This window comes from Peromyscus californicus, unplaced genomic scaffold (assembly GCF_007827085.1).
Source record: "Peromyscus californicus insignis strain IS unplaced genomic scaffold, ASM782708v3 Scaffold_14__1_contigs__length_90479793_seg_2, whole genome shotgun sequence".
Taxonomy (NCBI): Eukaryota; Metazoa; Chordata; class Mammalia; order Rodentia; family Cricetidae; genus Peromyscus; species Peromyscus californicus.
In genome coordinates this window covers 17,063,136-17,083,402 of record NW_026294436.1, presented here as the reverse complement: position 1 = coordinate 17,083,402, position 20,267 = coordinate 17,063,136, and the positions used below count along the sequence as shown (strand labels likewise).

Sequence of the window (20,267 nt, the reverse complement as noted above, 5' to 3'; positions counted from 1 at the left end):
AATCAGTGCTTCTCTCCTATGACTGTCTCCTCAGACCCCTGACATCTGCTCACCTTTAATCAGTGCTTCTCTCCTATGACTGTCTCCTCAGACCCCTGACATCTGCTCACCTTTAATCAGTGCTTCTCTCCTATGACTGTCTCCTTAGACCCCTGACATCTGCTCACCTTTAATCAGTGCTTCTCTCCTATGACTGTCTCCTCAGACCTCTCTCTTTGGTTTAGCGTCTCTGAGTTATTTTTCTTTACTACTTCCACACGCTTTACTCCCGTCTGTGTTACTTCTAATCTAGTTTATTTTTCTCCATCTTGACTCTTGCACTGAGGGCTACCCCTAACATTTCTAAGGCCAAGGTTTGACTATAAAAAAATGTCCCTTGGCCCCCAAACCACTGTCCCCTTTCCTACACCACCGTGAGGATCCTTTGGCACACGTAAGAACGCAGCAAATACTATGTATTCAGGCCGTGTCTCCCATGACATTTAATGCCGACTTCATTGTCCTTGGGATTAGAAGTGAGTATACTACCAGCAGAGACCGCCCTCAAGAACATGGGCTAGCAGAAAGAACCCAGGAGAGGAACCAGCACAAGGAATTCTTGATGTTTGAGTATGTCCTATAATGGAGGGAGGGCTGGTAGGACAGGCTGTTACTGAACACACCCTCTGGGCCTCATCGATACCTTCAGTTGATACGAGAAACCTACAGTAGGGCAGTGCATACCCTTTAAATACTGAGTGCTTACTGAGGTCTGTGTAGGAACCTCAGTAGGTGGAATTCCAGGGTGATAGAGAATGTTTTCTCCTTGTACTTGGTTACTATTTCACTCATAGTTTGCCCGGGGTGATGCTTCAGAAACACAGACGTGCCATGTCTTTTCCTTCTTGAAGCTTGTTAGTATGTCTGAACACTTACAGATCTAAGCTCCTAATGGGTGTTCAAGGCTAACACTGTCTCTCTGCTTTTCTGCACTCAGGTTTTACCTTCTTATTTTACTGTGCTACCCATGCAAATTGCCTGCATGTTGCTGTATTCCTTATTGTGTGTTAATATAAGGTTTTTGGTTCCTGTTGAGTCAGGATCCAACTGTAGCACAAGCCGGTCTCAGACTTGTGGCAGCCGTCATCTTGTTCCAGCCTCTTAAGTTCTGGGACTGCAGTCAGGAGCCACCAGGCCTAGCTATCTCGTGATCTCCTCCTCCTCCCCGATGTCTATTTGTATGTATGTAGTTACAGATGCACATTTGTGACATTCACATGTGCGCACGTGTGCGTGCGCGCGCACACACACACACACACACACACACACACACACACACACACACACACACACGGTACAGAGGACAACTTGAGGTGTTACTCATCAGGAGCTGTGAATCTTGGGTTTTTGAGACCGTGTCTGACTGACCTGGGCTTGCTTGAGTAACCTAGCCATCAGTCAGTCCCAGGGACCTGCCTGTCTCTTCCCCCTCACAGGCTCCCTGAGTGCACACCGCTAAGCCCAACTTTTTTTTATTGTGTGTTTAGGGAAAGCTTATACAGCAAGTAGTACTTCTGACCGAGCTGTCACCCGGCCCCTACCTCACGATCTGGTGATACCTCTCCACTGTTGGTTCTACAGCTAGATTGGTCTAGAAGGTCCTTCAACCCCTCTGCTTGGCCGTGCCTTCCCCATCAAGAGTCATTTCCCTTAGTCGTTTAGGAGGACTTCCTCGGCTGGCTCATGTCCCTGCCCTGTCTTTCCATATGTGTGCCGCTGTGGCAGCCTTCACACAGTAGTGAGCTAACTCCTCCAGTTTCTTTCACCACTAGAGTTTAAGACCTGGGAAGTGTTCTTCAGTCTTTTTTTTTTGTTTTGGCTTCGGCTTCTCATAGAACAGCGCTCATGTATTAGTTGCCCAGAGCACGTTTGGATTGGTCCAGTGGGTGGTTCTTGGTTAATTTAAAATGTGCCATGAGTTTGCTCGTGTTCTATGCCTGCTTCTATACCTCTGAGGCAGCTTACTGTGACGTGCTCATGGAATTCTGTTGTTTCCTTGGTTGACTTAATGGTGCTGAGGAACGTGAAACCCATTGCTCGTGCTGTGAGGGTAGCTGTCAGCTCTTTTTACAGCGTGACGTCACAACAGGGCTTGTACTTCGTTTATTGATGTTTTTATTTTTAATTCAGCTGATAGTAATTTCTGTCCTGTATCAGGTCTCAGTGACTCAGTCTCCCCTAAAGCCCCTTACCCTAGAGGTGAAAATGCAGCCCTTGTGCCTCCGCCCGCAGGTCGAGAACAATTGTAACAGGCGTCTGTCTGTCAGCATCCCTTGTTTAGTAAAGCCGGGCTCAGAAAAAAATGGTTGATTTTAACTGTTTCAAAAGTTTTTTAACGTGTTTTAGTTTTATTTATAAAAATACAGTATCAGTTTTTCTTTATTTAAAAAGGTATTTTGATTCTTTTTAAGAAATTTTTTGTCCAGATCCACCAGAAATCGAGAATGGACGTATTAAAGAGGAAAGTGATACTTATGCATATAGGCATGCTGTCACCTACGTGTGTGACAAAGGCTTCATCCTGCTTGGAAAGAGTTCCATTTATTGTAACGTGGAAGATGACCAAGGGAAATGGAGTGACCTAGCACCCCAGTGCATAGGTAATCTATTGTTTTTCTCCTTGTGTACACACGCTCTCATGTAGTGTATAGTTATGCACACTTACTATTTGGATGGTTTTTAAGACAAGTAAAATCATGTGTTATTTAGCTCACTCATCAAATAAAAATATTTCCTGGTAAAAGACAGCAATATAAGCCGGGCGGTGGTGGCACACACCTTTAATCCCAGTGTAGAGGCAGGTGAATCGCTGAGTTTGAGGCCAGCCTGGTCTATAGAGTGAGTTCCAGGTCAACCAGGGCTACACAGAGAAATCCTGTCAAAAAAAGAAAAGATAGCAGTGTATCTTTCCTCAAAGTGGATATCAGAATCCAATACCATCTACTCTCTGAGGCAGAGTTGTGACTCACTCATTTTTATCGGCTGTCCTGGGTGGCAGGCTCCTCAGTTGGGCCTTGCTCCATTTTCAGTGTTCTTACTGTCTCTGGTGGAGCTTTGGGGTAAAGGACCACCTGGAGTAGGGGGTCAGTCACTCACCTGGGTGTTGCCCTGCCCCCAAGAGCTGAGACCAGGAGCCCAGCCGCCTCTCCCACCAGGCCCAGGAAGACGAAGAATGCATGGAAAGCTCTAGCAGAGTAATAGGGTAGCTTCAGAGAGTCGGAGCGAGGCTCCAGGTTCCTGAGATGTTGCGGACAGTGGCCTGTTGTCTTAGGACTGAGCTTTGTTGCTCTGGTCACACCATCTAAAATGATGCTGCACCAGAACCTGAGTTCAGACACTGGTTGGTCCTCATTCAGAGCTTTGTGTATGGAGAATGGAGTTCTCTTCAATGTATCCAAGGCACTGTGCTTTGTTGCATAATCAACACCGAACCCTTAGACATGTTATCATAAAGGGTGTTTGCTTTGGATGACCACCTGCTTCTGGTCTCTTGTTTAGTAAATTAATATTAGTGCACCCCCCCCCCCAAAAAAAAAGGACAGAAAGAAAAAACGGACCAATCTGTAGTCATCGTTGGAGAATTCCACATGCCTATTCCTATAGCTAAGAGAAAAAAAGAAAGGAAAAAGAAAGAAAGACAGGAAAAGATCACTAAGAACAGAGGAGAGTGAGCCACAGTGGGTGAGGTCAAGCAGATTTGACCTTGAACCCCATAATGACAGATGATCAGTGCTTTTGAAGCCACATTTACCCAAACTGACCATCTGCTGGCTTCAGCTTCGGTGCTGCTATCCACAGCATTCTTTCTGACCACAGTGGAATTAAATTAGGCATCAATAACAAAAAATGGTAATTAGGAAATTGTCAGGAAATTGAAACGCAGTGGGAGTATATAAATCCTTTGGAATTAAAATAAGAATTTAGAGTTGGGGATTTAGCTCAGTGGTAGAGCGCTTGCCTAGCAAGCGCACGGCCCTGGGTTCGGTCCTCAGCTCTGAAGAAAAAAAAAAAAAGAATTTAGTGAAATTAAGAATGATTTGTATGCATGAGGGCCTTGAAATGAATAGCCTCTATGGAAACGTCGCTTATTCCAGTCATCCCATCGTTTGACTGCCTGGAAGGTACTGTGTTATGTGACAGGAATTTTGAGTTGTCTTTTATAAGCAGCCTGTGACATAGATTTTTTTTTTTCTTAAATAAAAGCAGGGAAAATACGTATACCATCTGAACACTTAGAACCTTGTGTCTGGTGGACAGGACAGGACATCATGGTGGATATAACCTGTTGCTTCAGGAACAGGCTTGTGTCCAGTAACTTACCTAAATCATTCTCCACGCTGATGGCATGCAAATCTGCATTGGGATTTTTTAAATTTATTTTACATTTTTTGTTGGTGTATTAAAATGGACACATATTTATACAGCTCTCGGGAGTATTCTGATGTTTCGGAGAGAACGTATGAACTGTATTGATCCAATTGGCCCACCCTGTTTGCATCCCCATTTTTTGGATGAGGAAACAAGTCTTAGTGGGGTCAGAGAGTTTGCTGACGTTCAGCCCTACTTAGTGCTGTCTGGAAGGGGGTTTGTAAAAACACCCCCCAGGAAACCAGCAAGGAACAAGTCTGCACATTCACTAACACATTCTGAAGACAATGGACAGAGCAACTGCTGTCACTGCTGTTATATAAAAATATTCTTTGGTCTTGTTGTGTGGAGAGGAAGATAATTTTGAAGAGAAAATTGAGAGATGTGTCACATAATGAGATGTTACTCCAGCTTTTTTTTTTTTTAACACACACAAAAGCTTAAAAACTGCAATACTGAATTGGCGTGAGTCTCTAGTCATATGTTGATATAATTAATAGCAAGCAAAATGATGTAGCTTCTGCTTTCCTCTCTTACATATATGATTTTTATGTAGTTTTATAAAATCTAGGATCCACTAATGAGAGAAAACATGCAATATTCATCTTTCAGAGGTGGACCTATTTTACCTAGTAATGGTTACCTAGTACAATGGTTTTTCAGTTGTCTCATTAAAAGTAAGACTGTCTGTGGGAATGCATAGGAATGATGGGAGGGTGAGAGGCAGGTGAGTGTTGTCGAAACACATGTCATATTTGTAGGACTTATCTTTAGGAAACTCATTGTTATGTACAGTCACTACACACTAATGAAAAGGGTGCAGCATTTTGAGGGACATAATAAGGACTGGTTTCCTAAAAGTCCTGTCCAGGGGCTTGTGGGTAGAGAAAGAGAATAGTCGTTGAGCATGACATGACTATGAAAGCTTTACTTGGTCAGCAAGATTTAGCTACTTTTTAACCTTACCTTGTTTTCTTTATAGAGAAATCCAAGATCCCATCAACATCTCCAAAACCGACAACAGTTAATGTTCCAGATACAAGAGTCTCACCAACATCTCAGAAACCCACCACAGTTAATGTTCCAGGTACAAGAGTCCCACCAACATCTCCAAAACCAGCAACAGTTAATGCTCCAGATACAAGAGTCTCACCAACATCTCAGAAACCCACCACAGTTAATGTTCCAGGTACAAGAGTCCCACCAACATCTCCAAAACCGACAACAGTTAATGTTCCAGGTACAAGAGTCCCACCAACATCTCCAAAACCGACAACAGTTAATGTTCCAGATACAAGAGTCTCACCAACATCTCAGAAACCCACCACAGTTAATGTTCCAGGTACAAGAGTCCCACCAACATCTCCAAAACCGACAACAGTTAATGTTCCAGGTACAAGAGTCCCACCAACATTTCCAAAACCGACAACAGTTAATGTTCCAGATACAAGAGTCTCACCAACATCTCAGAAACCCACCACAGTTAATGTTCTAGGTACAAGAGTCCCACCAATGTCTCAGAAACCCACCACAGTTAATGTTCCACGTACAAGAGTCCCACCAATGTCTCAGAAACCCACCACAGTTAATGTTCCAGGTACAAGAGTCCCACCTAAACCTCAAAAACCTACTACAGTTGATGTTCTAGGCCCAAGAGCCCCAACAAAACCTCAAAAACCTACCAAAGCAAATATCCCATCTACAGTAGCCCCACCAACACCTCAGAAACCCAACACAACAAATGATCTAGCTACAGAAGACCCACTGACACCTCAGAAACCCAACACAACAAATGTTCTAGCTACAGAAATCTCTTCAACCCAACAAAAACCCAATACAGCAAATGTCACAGCTACAGAAGACCCACTGACACCCCAGAAACTCAACACAACAAATGTTCTAGCTACAGAAGACCCATCAACACCTCAGAAACCCAACACAACAAATGATCTAGCTACAGAATACCCACTGACACCTCAGAAACCCAACACAACAAATGTTCTAGCTACAGAAATCTCTTCAACCCAACAAAAACCCAATACAACAAATGTCACAGCTACAGAAGACCCACTGACACCCCAGAAACTCAACACAACAAATGTTCTAGCTACAGAAGACCCACTGACTCCTCAGAAACCCAACACAACAAATGTTCTAGCTACAGAAGACCCACTGACACCTCAGAAACCCAACACAACAAATGCTCTAGCTACAGAAATCTCTTCAACCCAACAAAAACCCAATACAGCAAATGTCACAGCTACAGAAGACCCACCACCTCAGAAAATGAACACAGCAAATGTCCCAGCTACAGAAATCCCAGCGACACCTCAGAAAACTGATACAGCAGATGTCCCAGTTACAGACATCTCACCAGCCTCACAGAAGTCCACCACAGCAAAAAGTTCAACCACAAAACCAGTAACAGCTCAGGCATCCCACATATCAAATACTGCATCTGCAAAAAGCCCACTCACTCAGAATCCTACCACAGTTAACTCTTCTGCTGTACAGACTGCACAAACAGCCCAGAGATTTGCCACAGCAAAGTCATCACTTACACAGAGTCTGCCAGCAACACAAAGGCCCACATTTCACACCAAGGGTCTCCAGAGCGTTACACAAAGACTCACTTCTGTTCATATTACAGTAACGCAGCGTGTACCTGCTACCAAGACAACCACACATCATCCACCAGGAACATCTAAAGATAAAGAAAGGTCTACCTCAGGTTAGTTCACGTTTCCTGTGTGTGGGTCTGATGTTTTATGATGGAAAGTGAGGACTGTGGGGTCCAACAGCCTTCAGCTAATTATGGTTACAGTGTTCCATAGTCTTGCTATGACTTCACTGCACAATATAACAAAGACGTTGATACGGTAATTTTGAGTTTTGTTAGAGTCCTCGGAAGGGGACTTCAGTTTCTGATAATTTTGTTATATAGTCTTGTTTTTGAGATACAGTCTCATTATGTAGCCCAGGATGATCTTGAACTCTCGATACCCACTGCCTGTGCTTCCCAAATGCTGGAATTACAGGCCTGTGCCTCCATACTTGGCTTGGTAGTTTTTGATCATAGATTATATCGTCATTTATTTTATATTTAAGCTTTTCAAACTTGTTTCCTTTCATCAGTCATATAACAATATATGTAAATATTTGCTTTGTGTTCTAGAATTGTCATGGCTTACAGCGACATTGGTAGCTGTCCAACAGATTCAAATATTAATGTTGATGCTGCTGAAGTAAAGAATGTATAATTGTGTTCATGACATATATATATATATATGATTAGTTTTTTAACTTAAAGTATGCATAGCTAATTAATATATATATTAAGTTGTTAGCAAATTAATGAAAAGTTAAAATGTTTAGTTTTATAATTGTGTTCCTCTCCCCTTTTATTTTTTAGATGGTAACCATCTTATATATGGTAAGTTTCACTCCCAGGGAGTTAAAAGAAATTGCCATCACTGTGGGAAACATAATCGGTGTTTCTGGAAGAGAATTTTATCTTTTAACTGTCTCAGGAAAACTGTAAAATTTCAGTGTTTATGAGAACCTGAGGGAAGATCGGTAAATGAATTTTGTCACGTTTTGTGGACACCCTTAGACACCCAGTATGTTCCTTTATATTCCTACCAGTGCTCTTGTTCTAAGGTGGTTGTAGGACGGCTTCTGATCATTTGGCCAATCAGTGGGGTGCCATTGAGTGCCCGCTGTGTCAGTCTGTTCTCTAGGGACAGAAGAAAGAGCTGTTGGGACAGTGTCTGTCCGACACTTTATAATTAACCAACTCTTTAGCCTCTTTTAGATCTCTGTCATAGCCCAAATGTGACAGAGTCCCACTCTTGATTCTATCGTTCCTCCATCTCTAATAATAGTTTTAAGCAAAGTTCTCTTAAAATGTATTCTCTTCCTGGGTGGTGCACACCCTTAATCCCAGTGCTTAGGAAGCAGAGGCAAGTGGGATCTCTCAGTTCGAGGCCAGCCTGGTCTACAGAGGGAATTCCCGAACAGCCAGGGTTACACAGAGAAACCTTGTCTCGAAAAACCAAAAAAACCCCAAATATGTACTCTTAATGCTGATGTAGTCGATGAGTGTAGAAACATTGGTGTCAGGCTTTTTCTTTGTACAGTATTGTTTACTGTTATTTATTAATAAGATCAACAAACCCCTGAACAAAATGGTAAGAGAAACTGTTAATTAGCAAAGTAGCATACTGAAGTGATGTACAATTGAAATCACCTTTTTATGAAAAGTTGTTAATTTTAAAATGTTGTACTTACAAGTGATATCCCCATTTCATACATGAATGTATTAGCTAAGGGATACGAACCTGAAAATGGAGATTTAGTTTCTATTGTTACTTTTAGTATTTGTTACTATTTTAGCTACTTTTTTTTATTTGTTTAGTATTGTTACTTTTTAAGTATTTGTTACACTTAGTTTATGTTTAAGCTAAGTATTTAGAAATATCTCAGCAGGTGGAATTACTTTATTTTTATTTTATATTTTAAATAGAAATAAATATATTCTAAGCTAACAAAAAAAAATCTTCTGATTTAATGATTTGTAGAAGTGATGAGTTTAACGCCTGAGTTTCCGTTACTTAGTGATATTTAGTGGAGATTTGAAATACTTACTATTTAATACCTTTTAAATAAATTTAATTTTTTTGTAGTGCAGTTCAGGCCTTGTACATATCATGCACAAGCTCTACTGATGAATTCTACCCCTCTTTTCTTGTTTACATTTGAAATTCTTCAAGTCTGTATATTTTTCCAGGAAACGTTTTTTAGGATATGTTGTAATTTACCTGTGTTCTGACAACTCATTCCTGTAGTCAGACATATGGGAAAAGGGTTATTTCTTAAGTTCATCCTGTGAATCAGGTTATTATTTCACTTTAAAGATGAGACTCACAACTGGGAGTGTTTTCAACTTAATTTTTTATTGAATGTACAAAGAAGTGAGTGTCCCTGTGAAATTTTTATGTGTATATATTGTTACACATTGCTCCTAAGTCAGCCTCCCATTGTTCTCCCCTGGGAAAATACTTTCATTGGTTATATGGTAATGTCCTAGAAATTTGCAGTTTTCCCCACATAATTCCTCAAAGTCAATCTAGAAATCACCAGATCTTCTTAATTTGCCTTATAAATGCCGCTGGTGTGACTTAGGGCTTCTGACCCCGCCCCCCCAATCTTGTCTTCCTCTGCTAAGAGTCTGTTCAAGCAGTTTTTCCTGATTTACCCTCCCCATGAAGTATTCATTCCACCCATACACTGTAAATCACTTTATTCTCTTTCTATATGCCTGCACTTTTTACATATATAAAAATAATCTTTTTTTTCCTTCCTGGTACTGCTTCCTATTGACAATATGAGGCCAACATAGTTTTATTGTCCTTAAAGTTAGTATCATCTAGAAGAAAAAAACAAAAACAAAAACAACTCATGCTTAGGAATTAGTCAAACTTGGTTTCAATCTGGCCTTTTTATTTAGTAAATATCCAACTGAACAATTAATTTAGGCCCTCTGAGTCTCAATTTTCTTTTCTATGACACAGATTCTGTGTAAGCTTGTATTTGATAACGGATGTGTTCAATCCTAGCATAGTAATAAGAGATGAGTACACAGGATATCAGGAAGTCACAGTGTGGGATCACCATTCTTTTTCTGAGATAGATTTGTGCAAATTTTATCACTCCCTCTGGCGACATGAAAGATAAACAAGCACCATTTTTTTTTTTTTAATTCAGGTAATGTTTGTGTTTGCCGTGTGGCAAATGCTGCTGTATTTGAAGTTTTTACATGTATATATGTTTTTTAACTTTTCAACAATACTGTAATGTAGCATCCATACTTTTGTTTTTTAAGCTGGGAGAAATGTTTTTACAGTGGATTTTGATCTCTCCTAGTTTTTCCCCTTCAGTCCCCTCCCCTAGCATATTATCCCTTCCCAACTTGATGCCCTCCTCTTCTTCTTCTTTTTTATTTATTAACTTTCAGAGATCAATATGCACATGTGTGTAGGACCATCTGCTGGAGCATGGTTTACCTACGAGTGGCCACACCCACACAAAAAAAGACTTCCCATTGACAAATAAGGTTTACAGGATTTGTAACTTGTCCAGGGTTTCAAAGCTACGTAGGAAGGAAGTAGAGGCCAGTGACTAGGCATGGTAGAGTCTCGTCTTACTGATAGGGCAAGAGACTGCACAACTCAACTCAGACGGAGTACATGGATTCTCTACAGTCGTTGCTTTATCTTTAGTCCGCAGTGCTAAAATCATGTGTGGTAACACTCATACATCTTATGAAGGCTGATAGAGCCATTGGAGTCATATTAAAGTTAGAAAAGAGTCAGTGACACCCACATGTGTACTTACTTTCTTTATCCTGAATATGGAATGCTCAGCAGTTTGGCCCAAACCTGAGTGTGCCTGCAGTAGTCTTGAGTCTCCTGTCAATATCGGAGTGAACGATGCTGGTCTGATGACTCTCGCTGTCTCTAGTCCTGACATGTTTCCTGCTTCAGGTCTGTTATAGCGGGACTACAGCTGTCTGCCTGTTATTCGGAGTTAAAAAGTCGGGAAGTCAGCTGTGGTTGCTTACAGCCTGCATTTAGAATTTTGAAATTTTAGCTTTTTTCTATCACATTCTTTTTCTGGCCACATGTCTCTTTTTAGTGTAATTTCACATGACTCCCGGCTTTTTGTTCTGTTTTTGTTAAGTATGATTAAGAGCAAGAACCAAATCTAGCCTCTGCAATCTCAGTTTTTCATGATGGATTGCATTTCATGTTACTAGATACACAAGTGAGACATTGTGAAAAAATGGGGCAAGCCCACAGAGGATGTGACAAGCACCTTTTAAGGAACATCAGTTGGCAGAAACATGTCTGACTTGATTTTTTTAGCCATGGAAATGATAGTCTATATTTTAATCAGTACCTCATCTGATATACAGTTTTTTTGAATAATCACACATATTTTAAATAGTTTAAAAATCACACGTATGTGTATATTATGATGATGATGGTGATGATGATGTGTGTGTGTGGATGTGTGCACATGAATGCAGAAGTTTTGGATTTACTGGAGCTCTAGTGAACCACGTGTGGGTGCTGGGGACTGAACTTAGGTCCTCTCCAAGAGGAGGGCATGCTCTCAACTGCGGAGCCATCTCTCCAGCATATCGAATATTTTAATTCAAAATGCTTTGAACCATTAAAACTGTGGCCTGAACCTTGGGTTAAAAGTAAGATTTTTGTTGTTGTGGCAATGCACAACAATAATAAAAATGACAACAATGTTGGTTATTTTAGGGGTCTTGATTTTCTCACCTATGAAAAAGGTTTCATCCAATGAAGTTCGATAATGGTTTACCAGGTACTTCTTATTTGCCCAGCATTGTGCTTATTTATTGAAGGTGATCAAAGGAGACAGAAAATCTTTGCAGTGATTTGAACATCACAGAGATGCAGTTCTAACAGGATCTCACCGAGATACTCCTTTTATTGAAGAACAGTATTTTCTAAAGTTACATGATTTTCCTTGGATCTCTTCAATTTTATGAGTAGGAACATTTGAATTATTATTATAATTTTATACATGATTATATACCTTCCTTTATCCTAAGTGGTGTAAGTCTTAAATCAGCAGTTATTTACCTGTGAGTTTGTTTTCTATAGATTACCCAGTGAATTTGAGATCATAAACTGTTGCATTTCTGTCTAGAGGTTTTATTTGTAGCTTGAGAGCTGTACTTTTATTAGTTTACTGGGAGCATGTGTAGGTTTTGTGTTTTATATTTTTGTGCTTTGCTCTGGTTTTCTGTTAAAACATCAACCTCCACAAAACTTTCTCAAGAGCTAAATGCACGTGTTGATCTGTGAACTAGAAATAGCTTTTTTTTTTTTTTTTTTTTTTTTTTTTTTTTTTTTTTTGGTTTTTCGAGACAGGGTTTCTCTGTGTAGCTTTGTGCCTTTCCTGGATCTTGCTCTGTAGACCAGGCTAGCCTCGAACTCACAAAGATCCGCCTGCCTCTGCCTCCCGAGTGCTGGGATTAAAGGCGTGCGCCACCACCGCCCGGCTCTAGAAATAGCTTTTTATTTCTGTCCCCCTGACATTCAGCTTCATGTTCGTATTTTTTATCTTCATTTTTCCTTTAAATTCTAAATTAGACACTGAAGTGATGAGATTAATGAGAAATTATGAGAGGAAGGGAAACTTGAAACTTTTGAGTAATTGTGATTAATTGTCTTTCTGAGCTAACAGTGCAGTGCTGGGGGATCAGTTAAAGAAACTGTAGGTACAGTTCTGTAAAAGTCCCCCTGTTGTGGGAACAACTGCTTCTCAAGTTGTGCACACGAGCACAGCTGTACAACATCTGTCTTTTAGTCATTAGATGTGGTAGCTTTGCTTGCTTTTCTGCCGTCTGCAGTTTCCTTTGTAGTGCAAACCAAAGGAGTGGGGTCTAGGGACAGGAGAGAGTGGGGGAAGGAAAGGGAGAATCGGGCTGGTGCACGGAGAGAGCAGGTGGACCATTTGCCCATCACGGGCAAGGCCCTGCGTTCTATCCTCAGCACCAAAGCCAAACCAACAGCAGCAGACTGAGCTGTGAAAGCAGAGGGGTGCTCCTGAAATTCTCTGTTCGCTGCTGTTCACCTCCAAAGGGCCCTTGTAGTCTGAAAGTAAATCCCGCTCACCTAGATGAGACGGTAGGTGCAGTGGGCAGAACACTGCCAGGCGTACTCTGTAGGCGAAGTCAACATTGTTTACTCTGCGCTTTCACAACGGCGTCTTTCCCGTGAAGGGGAATGCCATGCGTGTATTATGAACGCCACAACAGCCTCTTTTTTAAAACATACATAACTTACACTTAGACTCCAATTCTTTACCTACCGGATGTGAGTGAATTCCCAGGCACCTTCTCACTCTACATTTACATCTCTTGCCACCACCTTGGACTGACTGATGAGCAGAGCACTGAGGTTGGAGCAAGGCTGTGTTGAGACCCTGCACATTTCTCCCAGTGAGATCAGGCCTTCCTCCTGAAGCACCAAGATGGTTCAGAGAGTTTACTTGTTTTTCCTTCCAAGGAGACGAGTGGCATGCAGCAGTATTTATGGCCGAGTCTCTGGCATTAGGAAACCACGTCCAAAATGCAATCCCCATCTCCCGTTTATTTCTTGAACTTGCCTTCTCCCTGTTCTGTACACCATGATGAGACTACAGGGTGTGGAGTGGCTGGCGCTTCTGCGTTAGTGGGTTTCCCCTCTGCTTTATCTTTTGGTGCTGATACAGTAATTCAGACCCCAATGCTAGTCATTTTTTTTTTTTTGGCACTATGAAAAATCAGGGTGAGCAGAAATTTTGATTATTTAAAACATTTATTTTTAGTTCTTTTTTTCCACTTAGATTTGAACATTGTGTTAGTAAATCACTGTCTTAGCTTTAGTCCCCTTTTGGAACGCTGTCTCCTTCCCTCTGTAATTACTACCCCGAAGGGACAGACCCCCCCTCCCTTCCCCAAGTATATTTAAGGATAGTAATGACATTTCAAAGAAAAATGATTGTAAGGTCAAAGTTCCTCTTCACAGTGTATGAACAATTTACTCTTTTTTTTTAAACTGAATTTAATTTATGGTAATATCTATATATTATACAGAAGCAAAGAAATCCAGGAAAAGCGGGCTCATTACATCTTTCAATTGCCTGTGATTCAGCAGTTTTCCACATAGTGTATAGGCATGAAGCGAAGCCAACCAGACCAGTTCTAAATTCTGACTGCCTGCTTGAATCCTGAGTGTTGTGTTTATAGGGTGTGGCTTGGAGCAGTTTGACCTTTTTATCTTTAAGAGGTAAAAAATCAAAGCTACCTGATGGAGTGAGGCTCAGATAGATCATCACCTGCAAAGAGAATAAAACTAGAATAAGCAAATACCCAAATGTTCAGCAGCAGCAGCAGAGGAAAAGCCAATTTTCTTTGAAATATCTGATGTGCTTTGAATATACATTCCAAGTATAAATGTCATGGTTGGCTCATATCCTGTGCACAAACAAGGTGATGTAAATTGATCCTCTTCTATTTTGGAGGTTTAGCTATTCAGAAATCAAATAGTTTGTGTATACTTGATTCCTTCTAAACTGACTTAATTCTTACCTTTTTTAACCAATTAATTAATTTGAGCAACTACTCTTTAGTGCTGTTACCAAATTGCCCATTTTAATGGTTAACTCAGACTGTTTTTCTTTTAACCTCTATAGCTCTTTTCTTGCTCATTAAACTAGCAACAGTGTTTAAGTATGCATGCTTTCTTTTTTCTGCTCTTTTATGTGTATGGGTGTTTTGCCTGCATGTATGTCTATACATATTATGTGCATTCAGTGCCCACAGAGACCAGAAGAGGGCATCAGGTTCTCAGAGACTAGAGTTACTAATGGTTGTGAACTACATTGCTGGGAATTAAACCCAGGTCCTCTGGAAAAGAAGCTAGTGGTCTTACCTGCTTCATCCAGCCTGTGTGCATACTTTTATTGAAGGTTTACAGATTTTAATTTATCTGTAATTACTATACAGTTTCATAGAAAGAGCTTAGGAATCTGTGGATTTTAGAATCATCAGGGATTTAGAATCATAGAATTCCTCCAGCCAGTCTCTCATATTCCCCAGCAGATACCAAGAGATGGCTGCTCTTAAAGAAACAATATTTTCTATTCTTCCAAAATAATGTATATAAAGTATAGGAATATTATTTAAACGACTGAAAGAGTCCATCTTTTATTAAAAATATCTGATCATTAGGTCTTGGGACATGGTGGGGTGAGCTGAGCAAGGAAAATAGTTTTCACAGGAATTTGTTTTATATCAATTAAATATTCTAGATTCTACAACAGCAAATACATTAAGACATACCCTTCACAGAATATTTGAGAACATGGTTGAGAGCTTAGCAAAAATGAATGTAATTGCATGAAAAGTAAAGCTGGTGCAGACACCTCAGCTAAAGGACTTTGAAAAGAATCATTCCACCCGCCTCACGGACTGTCTGCATTTGTCCCGGCTTTTTGTTTTTTACTGTTGTTGAGTCATCTTGTTATAAATTATCCGGCTGTGGACATGTGATGAATGGCCGGGCACTCCCTCTCGGGTTTCTCCAGTTTTTGTGTACACTTTCATAGTCACTTGCTGTGATGTTTTCAAGAGACTGAACGTGCTGGAATGTTTAGGGAGTGTTGTCCTGAATTATAGTGTCTGAAACAGAGAGAAATTCATGCAACCCCCTTAAAATGATGCATTTTTCATGCACACTTAAATAATAATACATATGGCCCGGCATGGTGGCATCCACTGGTAATTTTCATCCTAGCACTTGGGTGACTGGGTCAAGAGGGTCATGGTTTGGGGCCAGCCTTGGCTACGCAGCAAGGGCCTATCACAACAAAACAAAAAACAAAACAAAACAACAAAAGTACCTGAAGTTCCAAAGCAAAGCAGATCTAACCCATGAATCCACTCTCCTTATTTCAGAAGTATAAGCTGTCGAGGGTGAGCACTGACTGAGTGTCTGTTTATTCTCCCCATTTTACAGTTACTTAATTAAAAATGACAAGGGGTACAGTTAACAGATGTGAGGGAGGTGATTATGTACCTTCATACAGCTATCTTGGGTCCATCAGAAGATTTATCTAGTTCCCTAGAAGTGTTGGGTTTATACAGTAGGTTTGTGTTTAGGGATGGCAGTAGAGGCAAATTCTTGGTTATGTTATTTGATTGAAATTTAAGTCATATCCTCCAGTTAGTGATGCCTTCTTTACCCTTCAGTGCCGAGAATATTTACGTTGAGCACGTTAATCCACTGTCATGTTTCCTAAGTGTGACAGGATACCTTTGAGATTCTGATTAATTATGAAAGGTATGGGTGGTTTAATAATACCACATTTCTGCATCTTACAAAATATCTATCAAGACAGTTGGCTTACAGTTTCTGCAGACTTGGGTAATGACGTCTTAAGTTTCTGTTATTGCTAGGGTTGTATTCTTTGTGGAATGACTGGCTAACATACTGATTCTCTCATTACTGTGATAAAAACTTTACTGTTTGAGAATTTTATACATGGATGTATTTTTTTAAGGTTTGTTTATCTTTATTTTATGTGTATGAATGCCTTGCCTGCATGTACATATGTTCACCATCCACGTGCAATGCTTGTGTGGGCCAGAGGAGGGCATCAGCTTCCCTGGAACTGGAGTTACAGAAAGCTGTGAGGTGCTGTGTGGGTGGGTGCTGGGAACTGAACCTCAGTCATCAGGAAGAGCAGGCAGTGCTCTTAATCACTGAACCATCTTTAGCTCATGAGGTTCTTTCGATCAGTGCCTCAGCTCCCTCCCCTCCAGCCCCTCTCGTGCCCACACTACCACTTTCCCTCCAAATTTCATGGATTCTTTAAAAACCCACTGAGTGCACTCAGTGCTGGTACTCTGTGCATGGGCACAGGGCTATCCGCTGGAGCATGGGCAGCCTCTTCGGGGCTGCGTCCGAAGAACAGGGACTTACCCTCTCACAGCATCCCTCAGTTGCCAGGAGCTCCTCAGCGAGGCCCTCCCCGGTCTAAACTGAATTTTCGCTGGCTTGATTTTGTACAAGTCTTAGCAGTGGCTACTGTGAGTCCCTGTGTGTCATAATTAGGAAAGACAGTTTCACAAACGTCCTCCATTGCCCCCAGCTCTGACAGTCTTACTACACCATCTTTTAAGATGTTCTGTGGCCTTAGAGGAAGGACGATTTCTCTCTCATTATCTGTACTTTGACCATTGGTGAGTCACTGTTAATCACCATCTAGTGCAAAGAGAAGCTTCTCCGAAGAGGGATGAGAGCTTCTGATCTGTGGGTATGAAGATAAGTATTTGGGAGGGGGGGGGGGGGGAGGGGGTAGTTTAATGCTGTGCTCAGTTAGCAGAATAGTAGAGGCTGGTTTCCCCCTCGGGCCTATGACTTACCCAACCATGGGTACTTGGACTACTTAACAGTACCAGGCATGGGTTCTGTCTTGGGGAACAGGCCGTAAATCCGACAAGTAGTTGGTTGTTCCCACAACACTCAAGCCAGTGTTAGACCAATGGGCATATCTTGCCAGGCTCGTCCTTATTGCAACTCACGGGGTTCATAACTAGATAAGATTGTTGATGACTTCTCCACTAATAGCATACATAGCGCCTTCAGTACTATGAAAGTTAGGCCATAAAGGGAAAGTATTCAGGTCAGTACTAGCTTGATTTCTTAGTGTCTTAGTTACTCAGCTATATGGGGTTTTCAGCAACAGGTTCTTACCACCAAGTTCTGGAAGGTAACCAAGAGTAATGGCAATAGCTTATATTGTGCTGGGGAGTCTGCAGGATCCAACTGACCAACCGATTGAATCCATACCTGGCACTGGGCTTTTGTTTGATAGCCTGCAATGCCCCTGTACTTACTAGAAGTAGTTAATAGGGTAAACCCGTTTAAACTCATTTTCTGTATGTGTGTATTTTAGGAAGTCTCTACAATAGCAGGTTTCCATGTGGGTTGAAGCCCCTCCTCTACCTTGCCCTCCCACCTCCTGCCCTGCATCGATTCCTGACCTATCATTTCATCTTGTTTGTACTCATTTATTACAATTATTAGGATGCCACAATGCCACAGATATTTGGGAGAGAGAATGATGCTTGGGGCTTAGTAAAAATGGGTTTGTTATGCCGATTTTCACCATAAATGGGTTGACTTATCTTGTATGTGTTTTTCAGTTTGTCTGGTGACGTTTAGACTTTCCATTGTTCCAGAAACATTCATGTTAAGATACATTTTCACGACTATATTTATAGATTGTAAAAGACTTTTTTTAAATGTTTTAATTTGAAAACAGCTTAATGTAAATGTGTTTGTGAATGTTCTCAGGCGTCTTAATCTCTTGAAACTTTCTTCTACGTTACATATAGTGTTTAGGGGACTTTCATTGACTCTTCATCTCAAAGTACCTTCTCGTCTCTAGTTTGACTGCTAAAAACCTAAAAGCTATGGTACTTTGTTTCCATGATTATTGAAGTATACTGAAGTAAGCTGAAGGCTCTCCATGCTCTTTGACTTAGTAATGTTACGTTTCTTTAGGGTTCTTAATTAACCAGTTCTCTTAGTGTTTTATCACATAGCACCCCGAAAATTAATGTTTATCATCTGTAAATAAAATCATTTTGATTTTAATTTTTTTCTTTAACTTTCAGGGCATACATGTTTAATAACCTTGACAGTTTTGCATGTGATGCTATTGCTCACTGGCCAGTTGACTTAGCCAAAGAAGAGTTAAGAAGAAAATATATACAACCATACCGCATACTTCTAGTTTGTTAGAATGTCCAGGAAGAATGGATGAACTAAATTGAATAGTGTTCTTGCTTTGGCATGCTATCAGTTGTCTTTAAGCTGTGTTAGGAGTGTTAACAAAACAAGAAGAAAGGAGTTTGTCTGGAATGGTATTCTTGATCTACAGAAGTATCTTGAAAATATTTCAAAACTAGAAAATTCGTAACACTGGTCACTTTTCTAAAAGTGTGGGAAAATGTAGAGATTTTTTTCTGTGCTTAGAATGGGAGTTTGGAGAAAGGGAAATTGTTACTTCTTTGGCTAGATCTATCATGTTATTCTAGCTTACAATGAAAATAGAAAGCTAAAAATACAAATTAGATTGTAAAAGAAGAACACAGACCCCAAACTAAATCCCCTTTCTTCTAAGCAGAATTGCCACAGAGATGGAACATCTTAATTTAACCTTTGACCTGAAGGTGTTTTCATTTGGACTTTCCATGAAAATGAGTTGGCAAACTGTTCCAAAGGAAGAGCATACTAACAAACTGGCAGGGGGATGGGGAAGGTAGCTCCCTTGGTAGAGAGCTTGCCTAACGTGTAAATGCCTGGGCTCCTTCCTCAGCACACATTTATAATTCTAGTACTTGGGAGGTGAAGGCCAGAGGATCAGAAATTGAAGATCATTTTTGTTTACCTGTTGAGTTTCATGCCAGTTTGGGATACCTGAGACTCTGTCTTAACAAATAAACATCATCGATAGATAGATGATAGATAGATAGATAGATAGATAGATAGATAGATAGATAGATAAATAGATAGATAATAGATAGATAGGTAGGTAGGTAGGTAGGTAGATGATAGGTAGAAAAAAAAGAACATTAAGCCTTTTGACTAGGTTGATAGCAAAGAAAAAGGAGGTGGGTACAAATTAATCTCCCTTCAAATGCACAGGTCTGAGTCAGAGATAGTTCACTGCTTTCAAGAAGGATAAGCTACAGTTTTGCTCTCAGGGAAATCCTTTCTTGTTTTGTTTTCTCCAGTGAAAAAGCCTTAGGAAGATGTCCTCACTGACTGGTCATTAATAGTGTCCAGAGCTATCATAACCTCTACATGAAAAGATTCTGTACTTCTGCAGTGCTATGTTCATAGCCAAATTGTAAATCTTACTCTTTTGTAATATTAAGAGAAATCTATTTATATTTATTTATATCAGTGAACATCTTGGTTTTAAATGTATTTCAAAAAGATATGTAATAAAGAATCATTTCCTTTAAATAGAAATAAATAAATAATCACACTTTTGTCTCATGTAATATTTGAAATTTCTTTTTTTTTAAATGTGAATTTTTTATTTCTAGGTAAGAGATTCCTTTTGTCTCCTTAAGTAGTAAGGATGTTGTCTTTTGATTTTCCTCATGCGAGTTATTTTCAGTTCCTTTGAAATTGTGCTTTCTCGGCATGCCATTGTCTAATATGTTTTCTGTTATTGATTCACCTAAAGATAACCAC

General features: G+C 40.3%; 1 protein-coding gene across 2 annotated transcripts in view; it reads left to right on the top strand.

Moving 5' to 3' along the window:
* The window catches only part of Cd55 (CD55 molecule (Cromer blood group)), a 29,304-nt gene extending 9,249 nt beyond the window's left edge, over window positions 1–20,055 (top strand). The window contains exons 6-10 of one of the 2 annotated variants that reach the window (XM_052736831.1): window positions 2,451–2,639; window positions 5,390–5,596; window positions 7,058–7,138; window positions 7,820–7,840; window positions 18,677–20,055. In XM_052736831.1, coding sequence (XP_052592791.1) covers window positions 2,451–2,639; window positions 5,390–5,596; window positions 7,058–7,138; window positions 7,820–7,840; window positions 18,677–18,744 — 566 coding nt within the window. In that variant the 3' untranslated portion in view covers window positions 18,745–20,055. Of the gene's footprint in view, window positions 1–2,450; window positions 2,640–5,389; window positions 5,597–7,057; window positions 7,139–7,819; window positions 12,310–18,676 lie in introns of those variants that run through there. The other variant, XM_052736829.1, reaches the window with a different exon arrangement.
* Window positions 20,056–20,267: the final 212 nt, after the last annotated feature.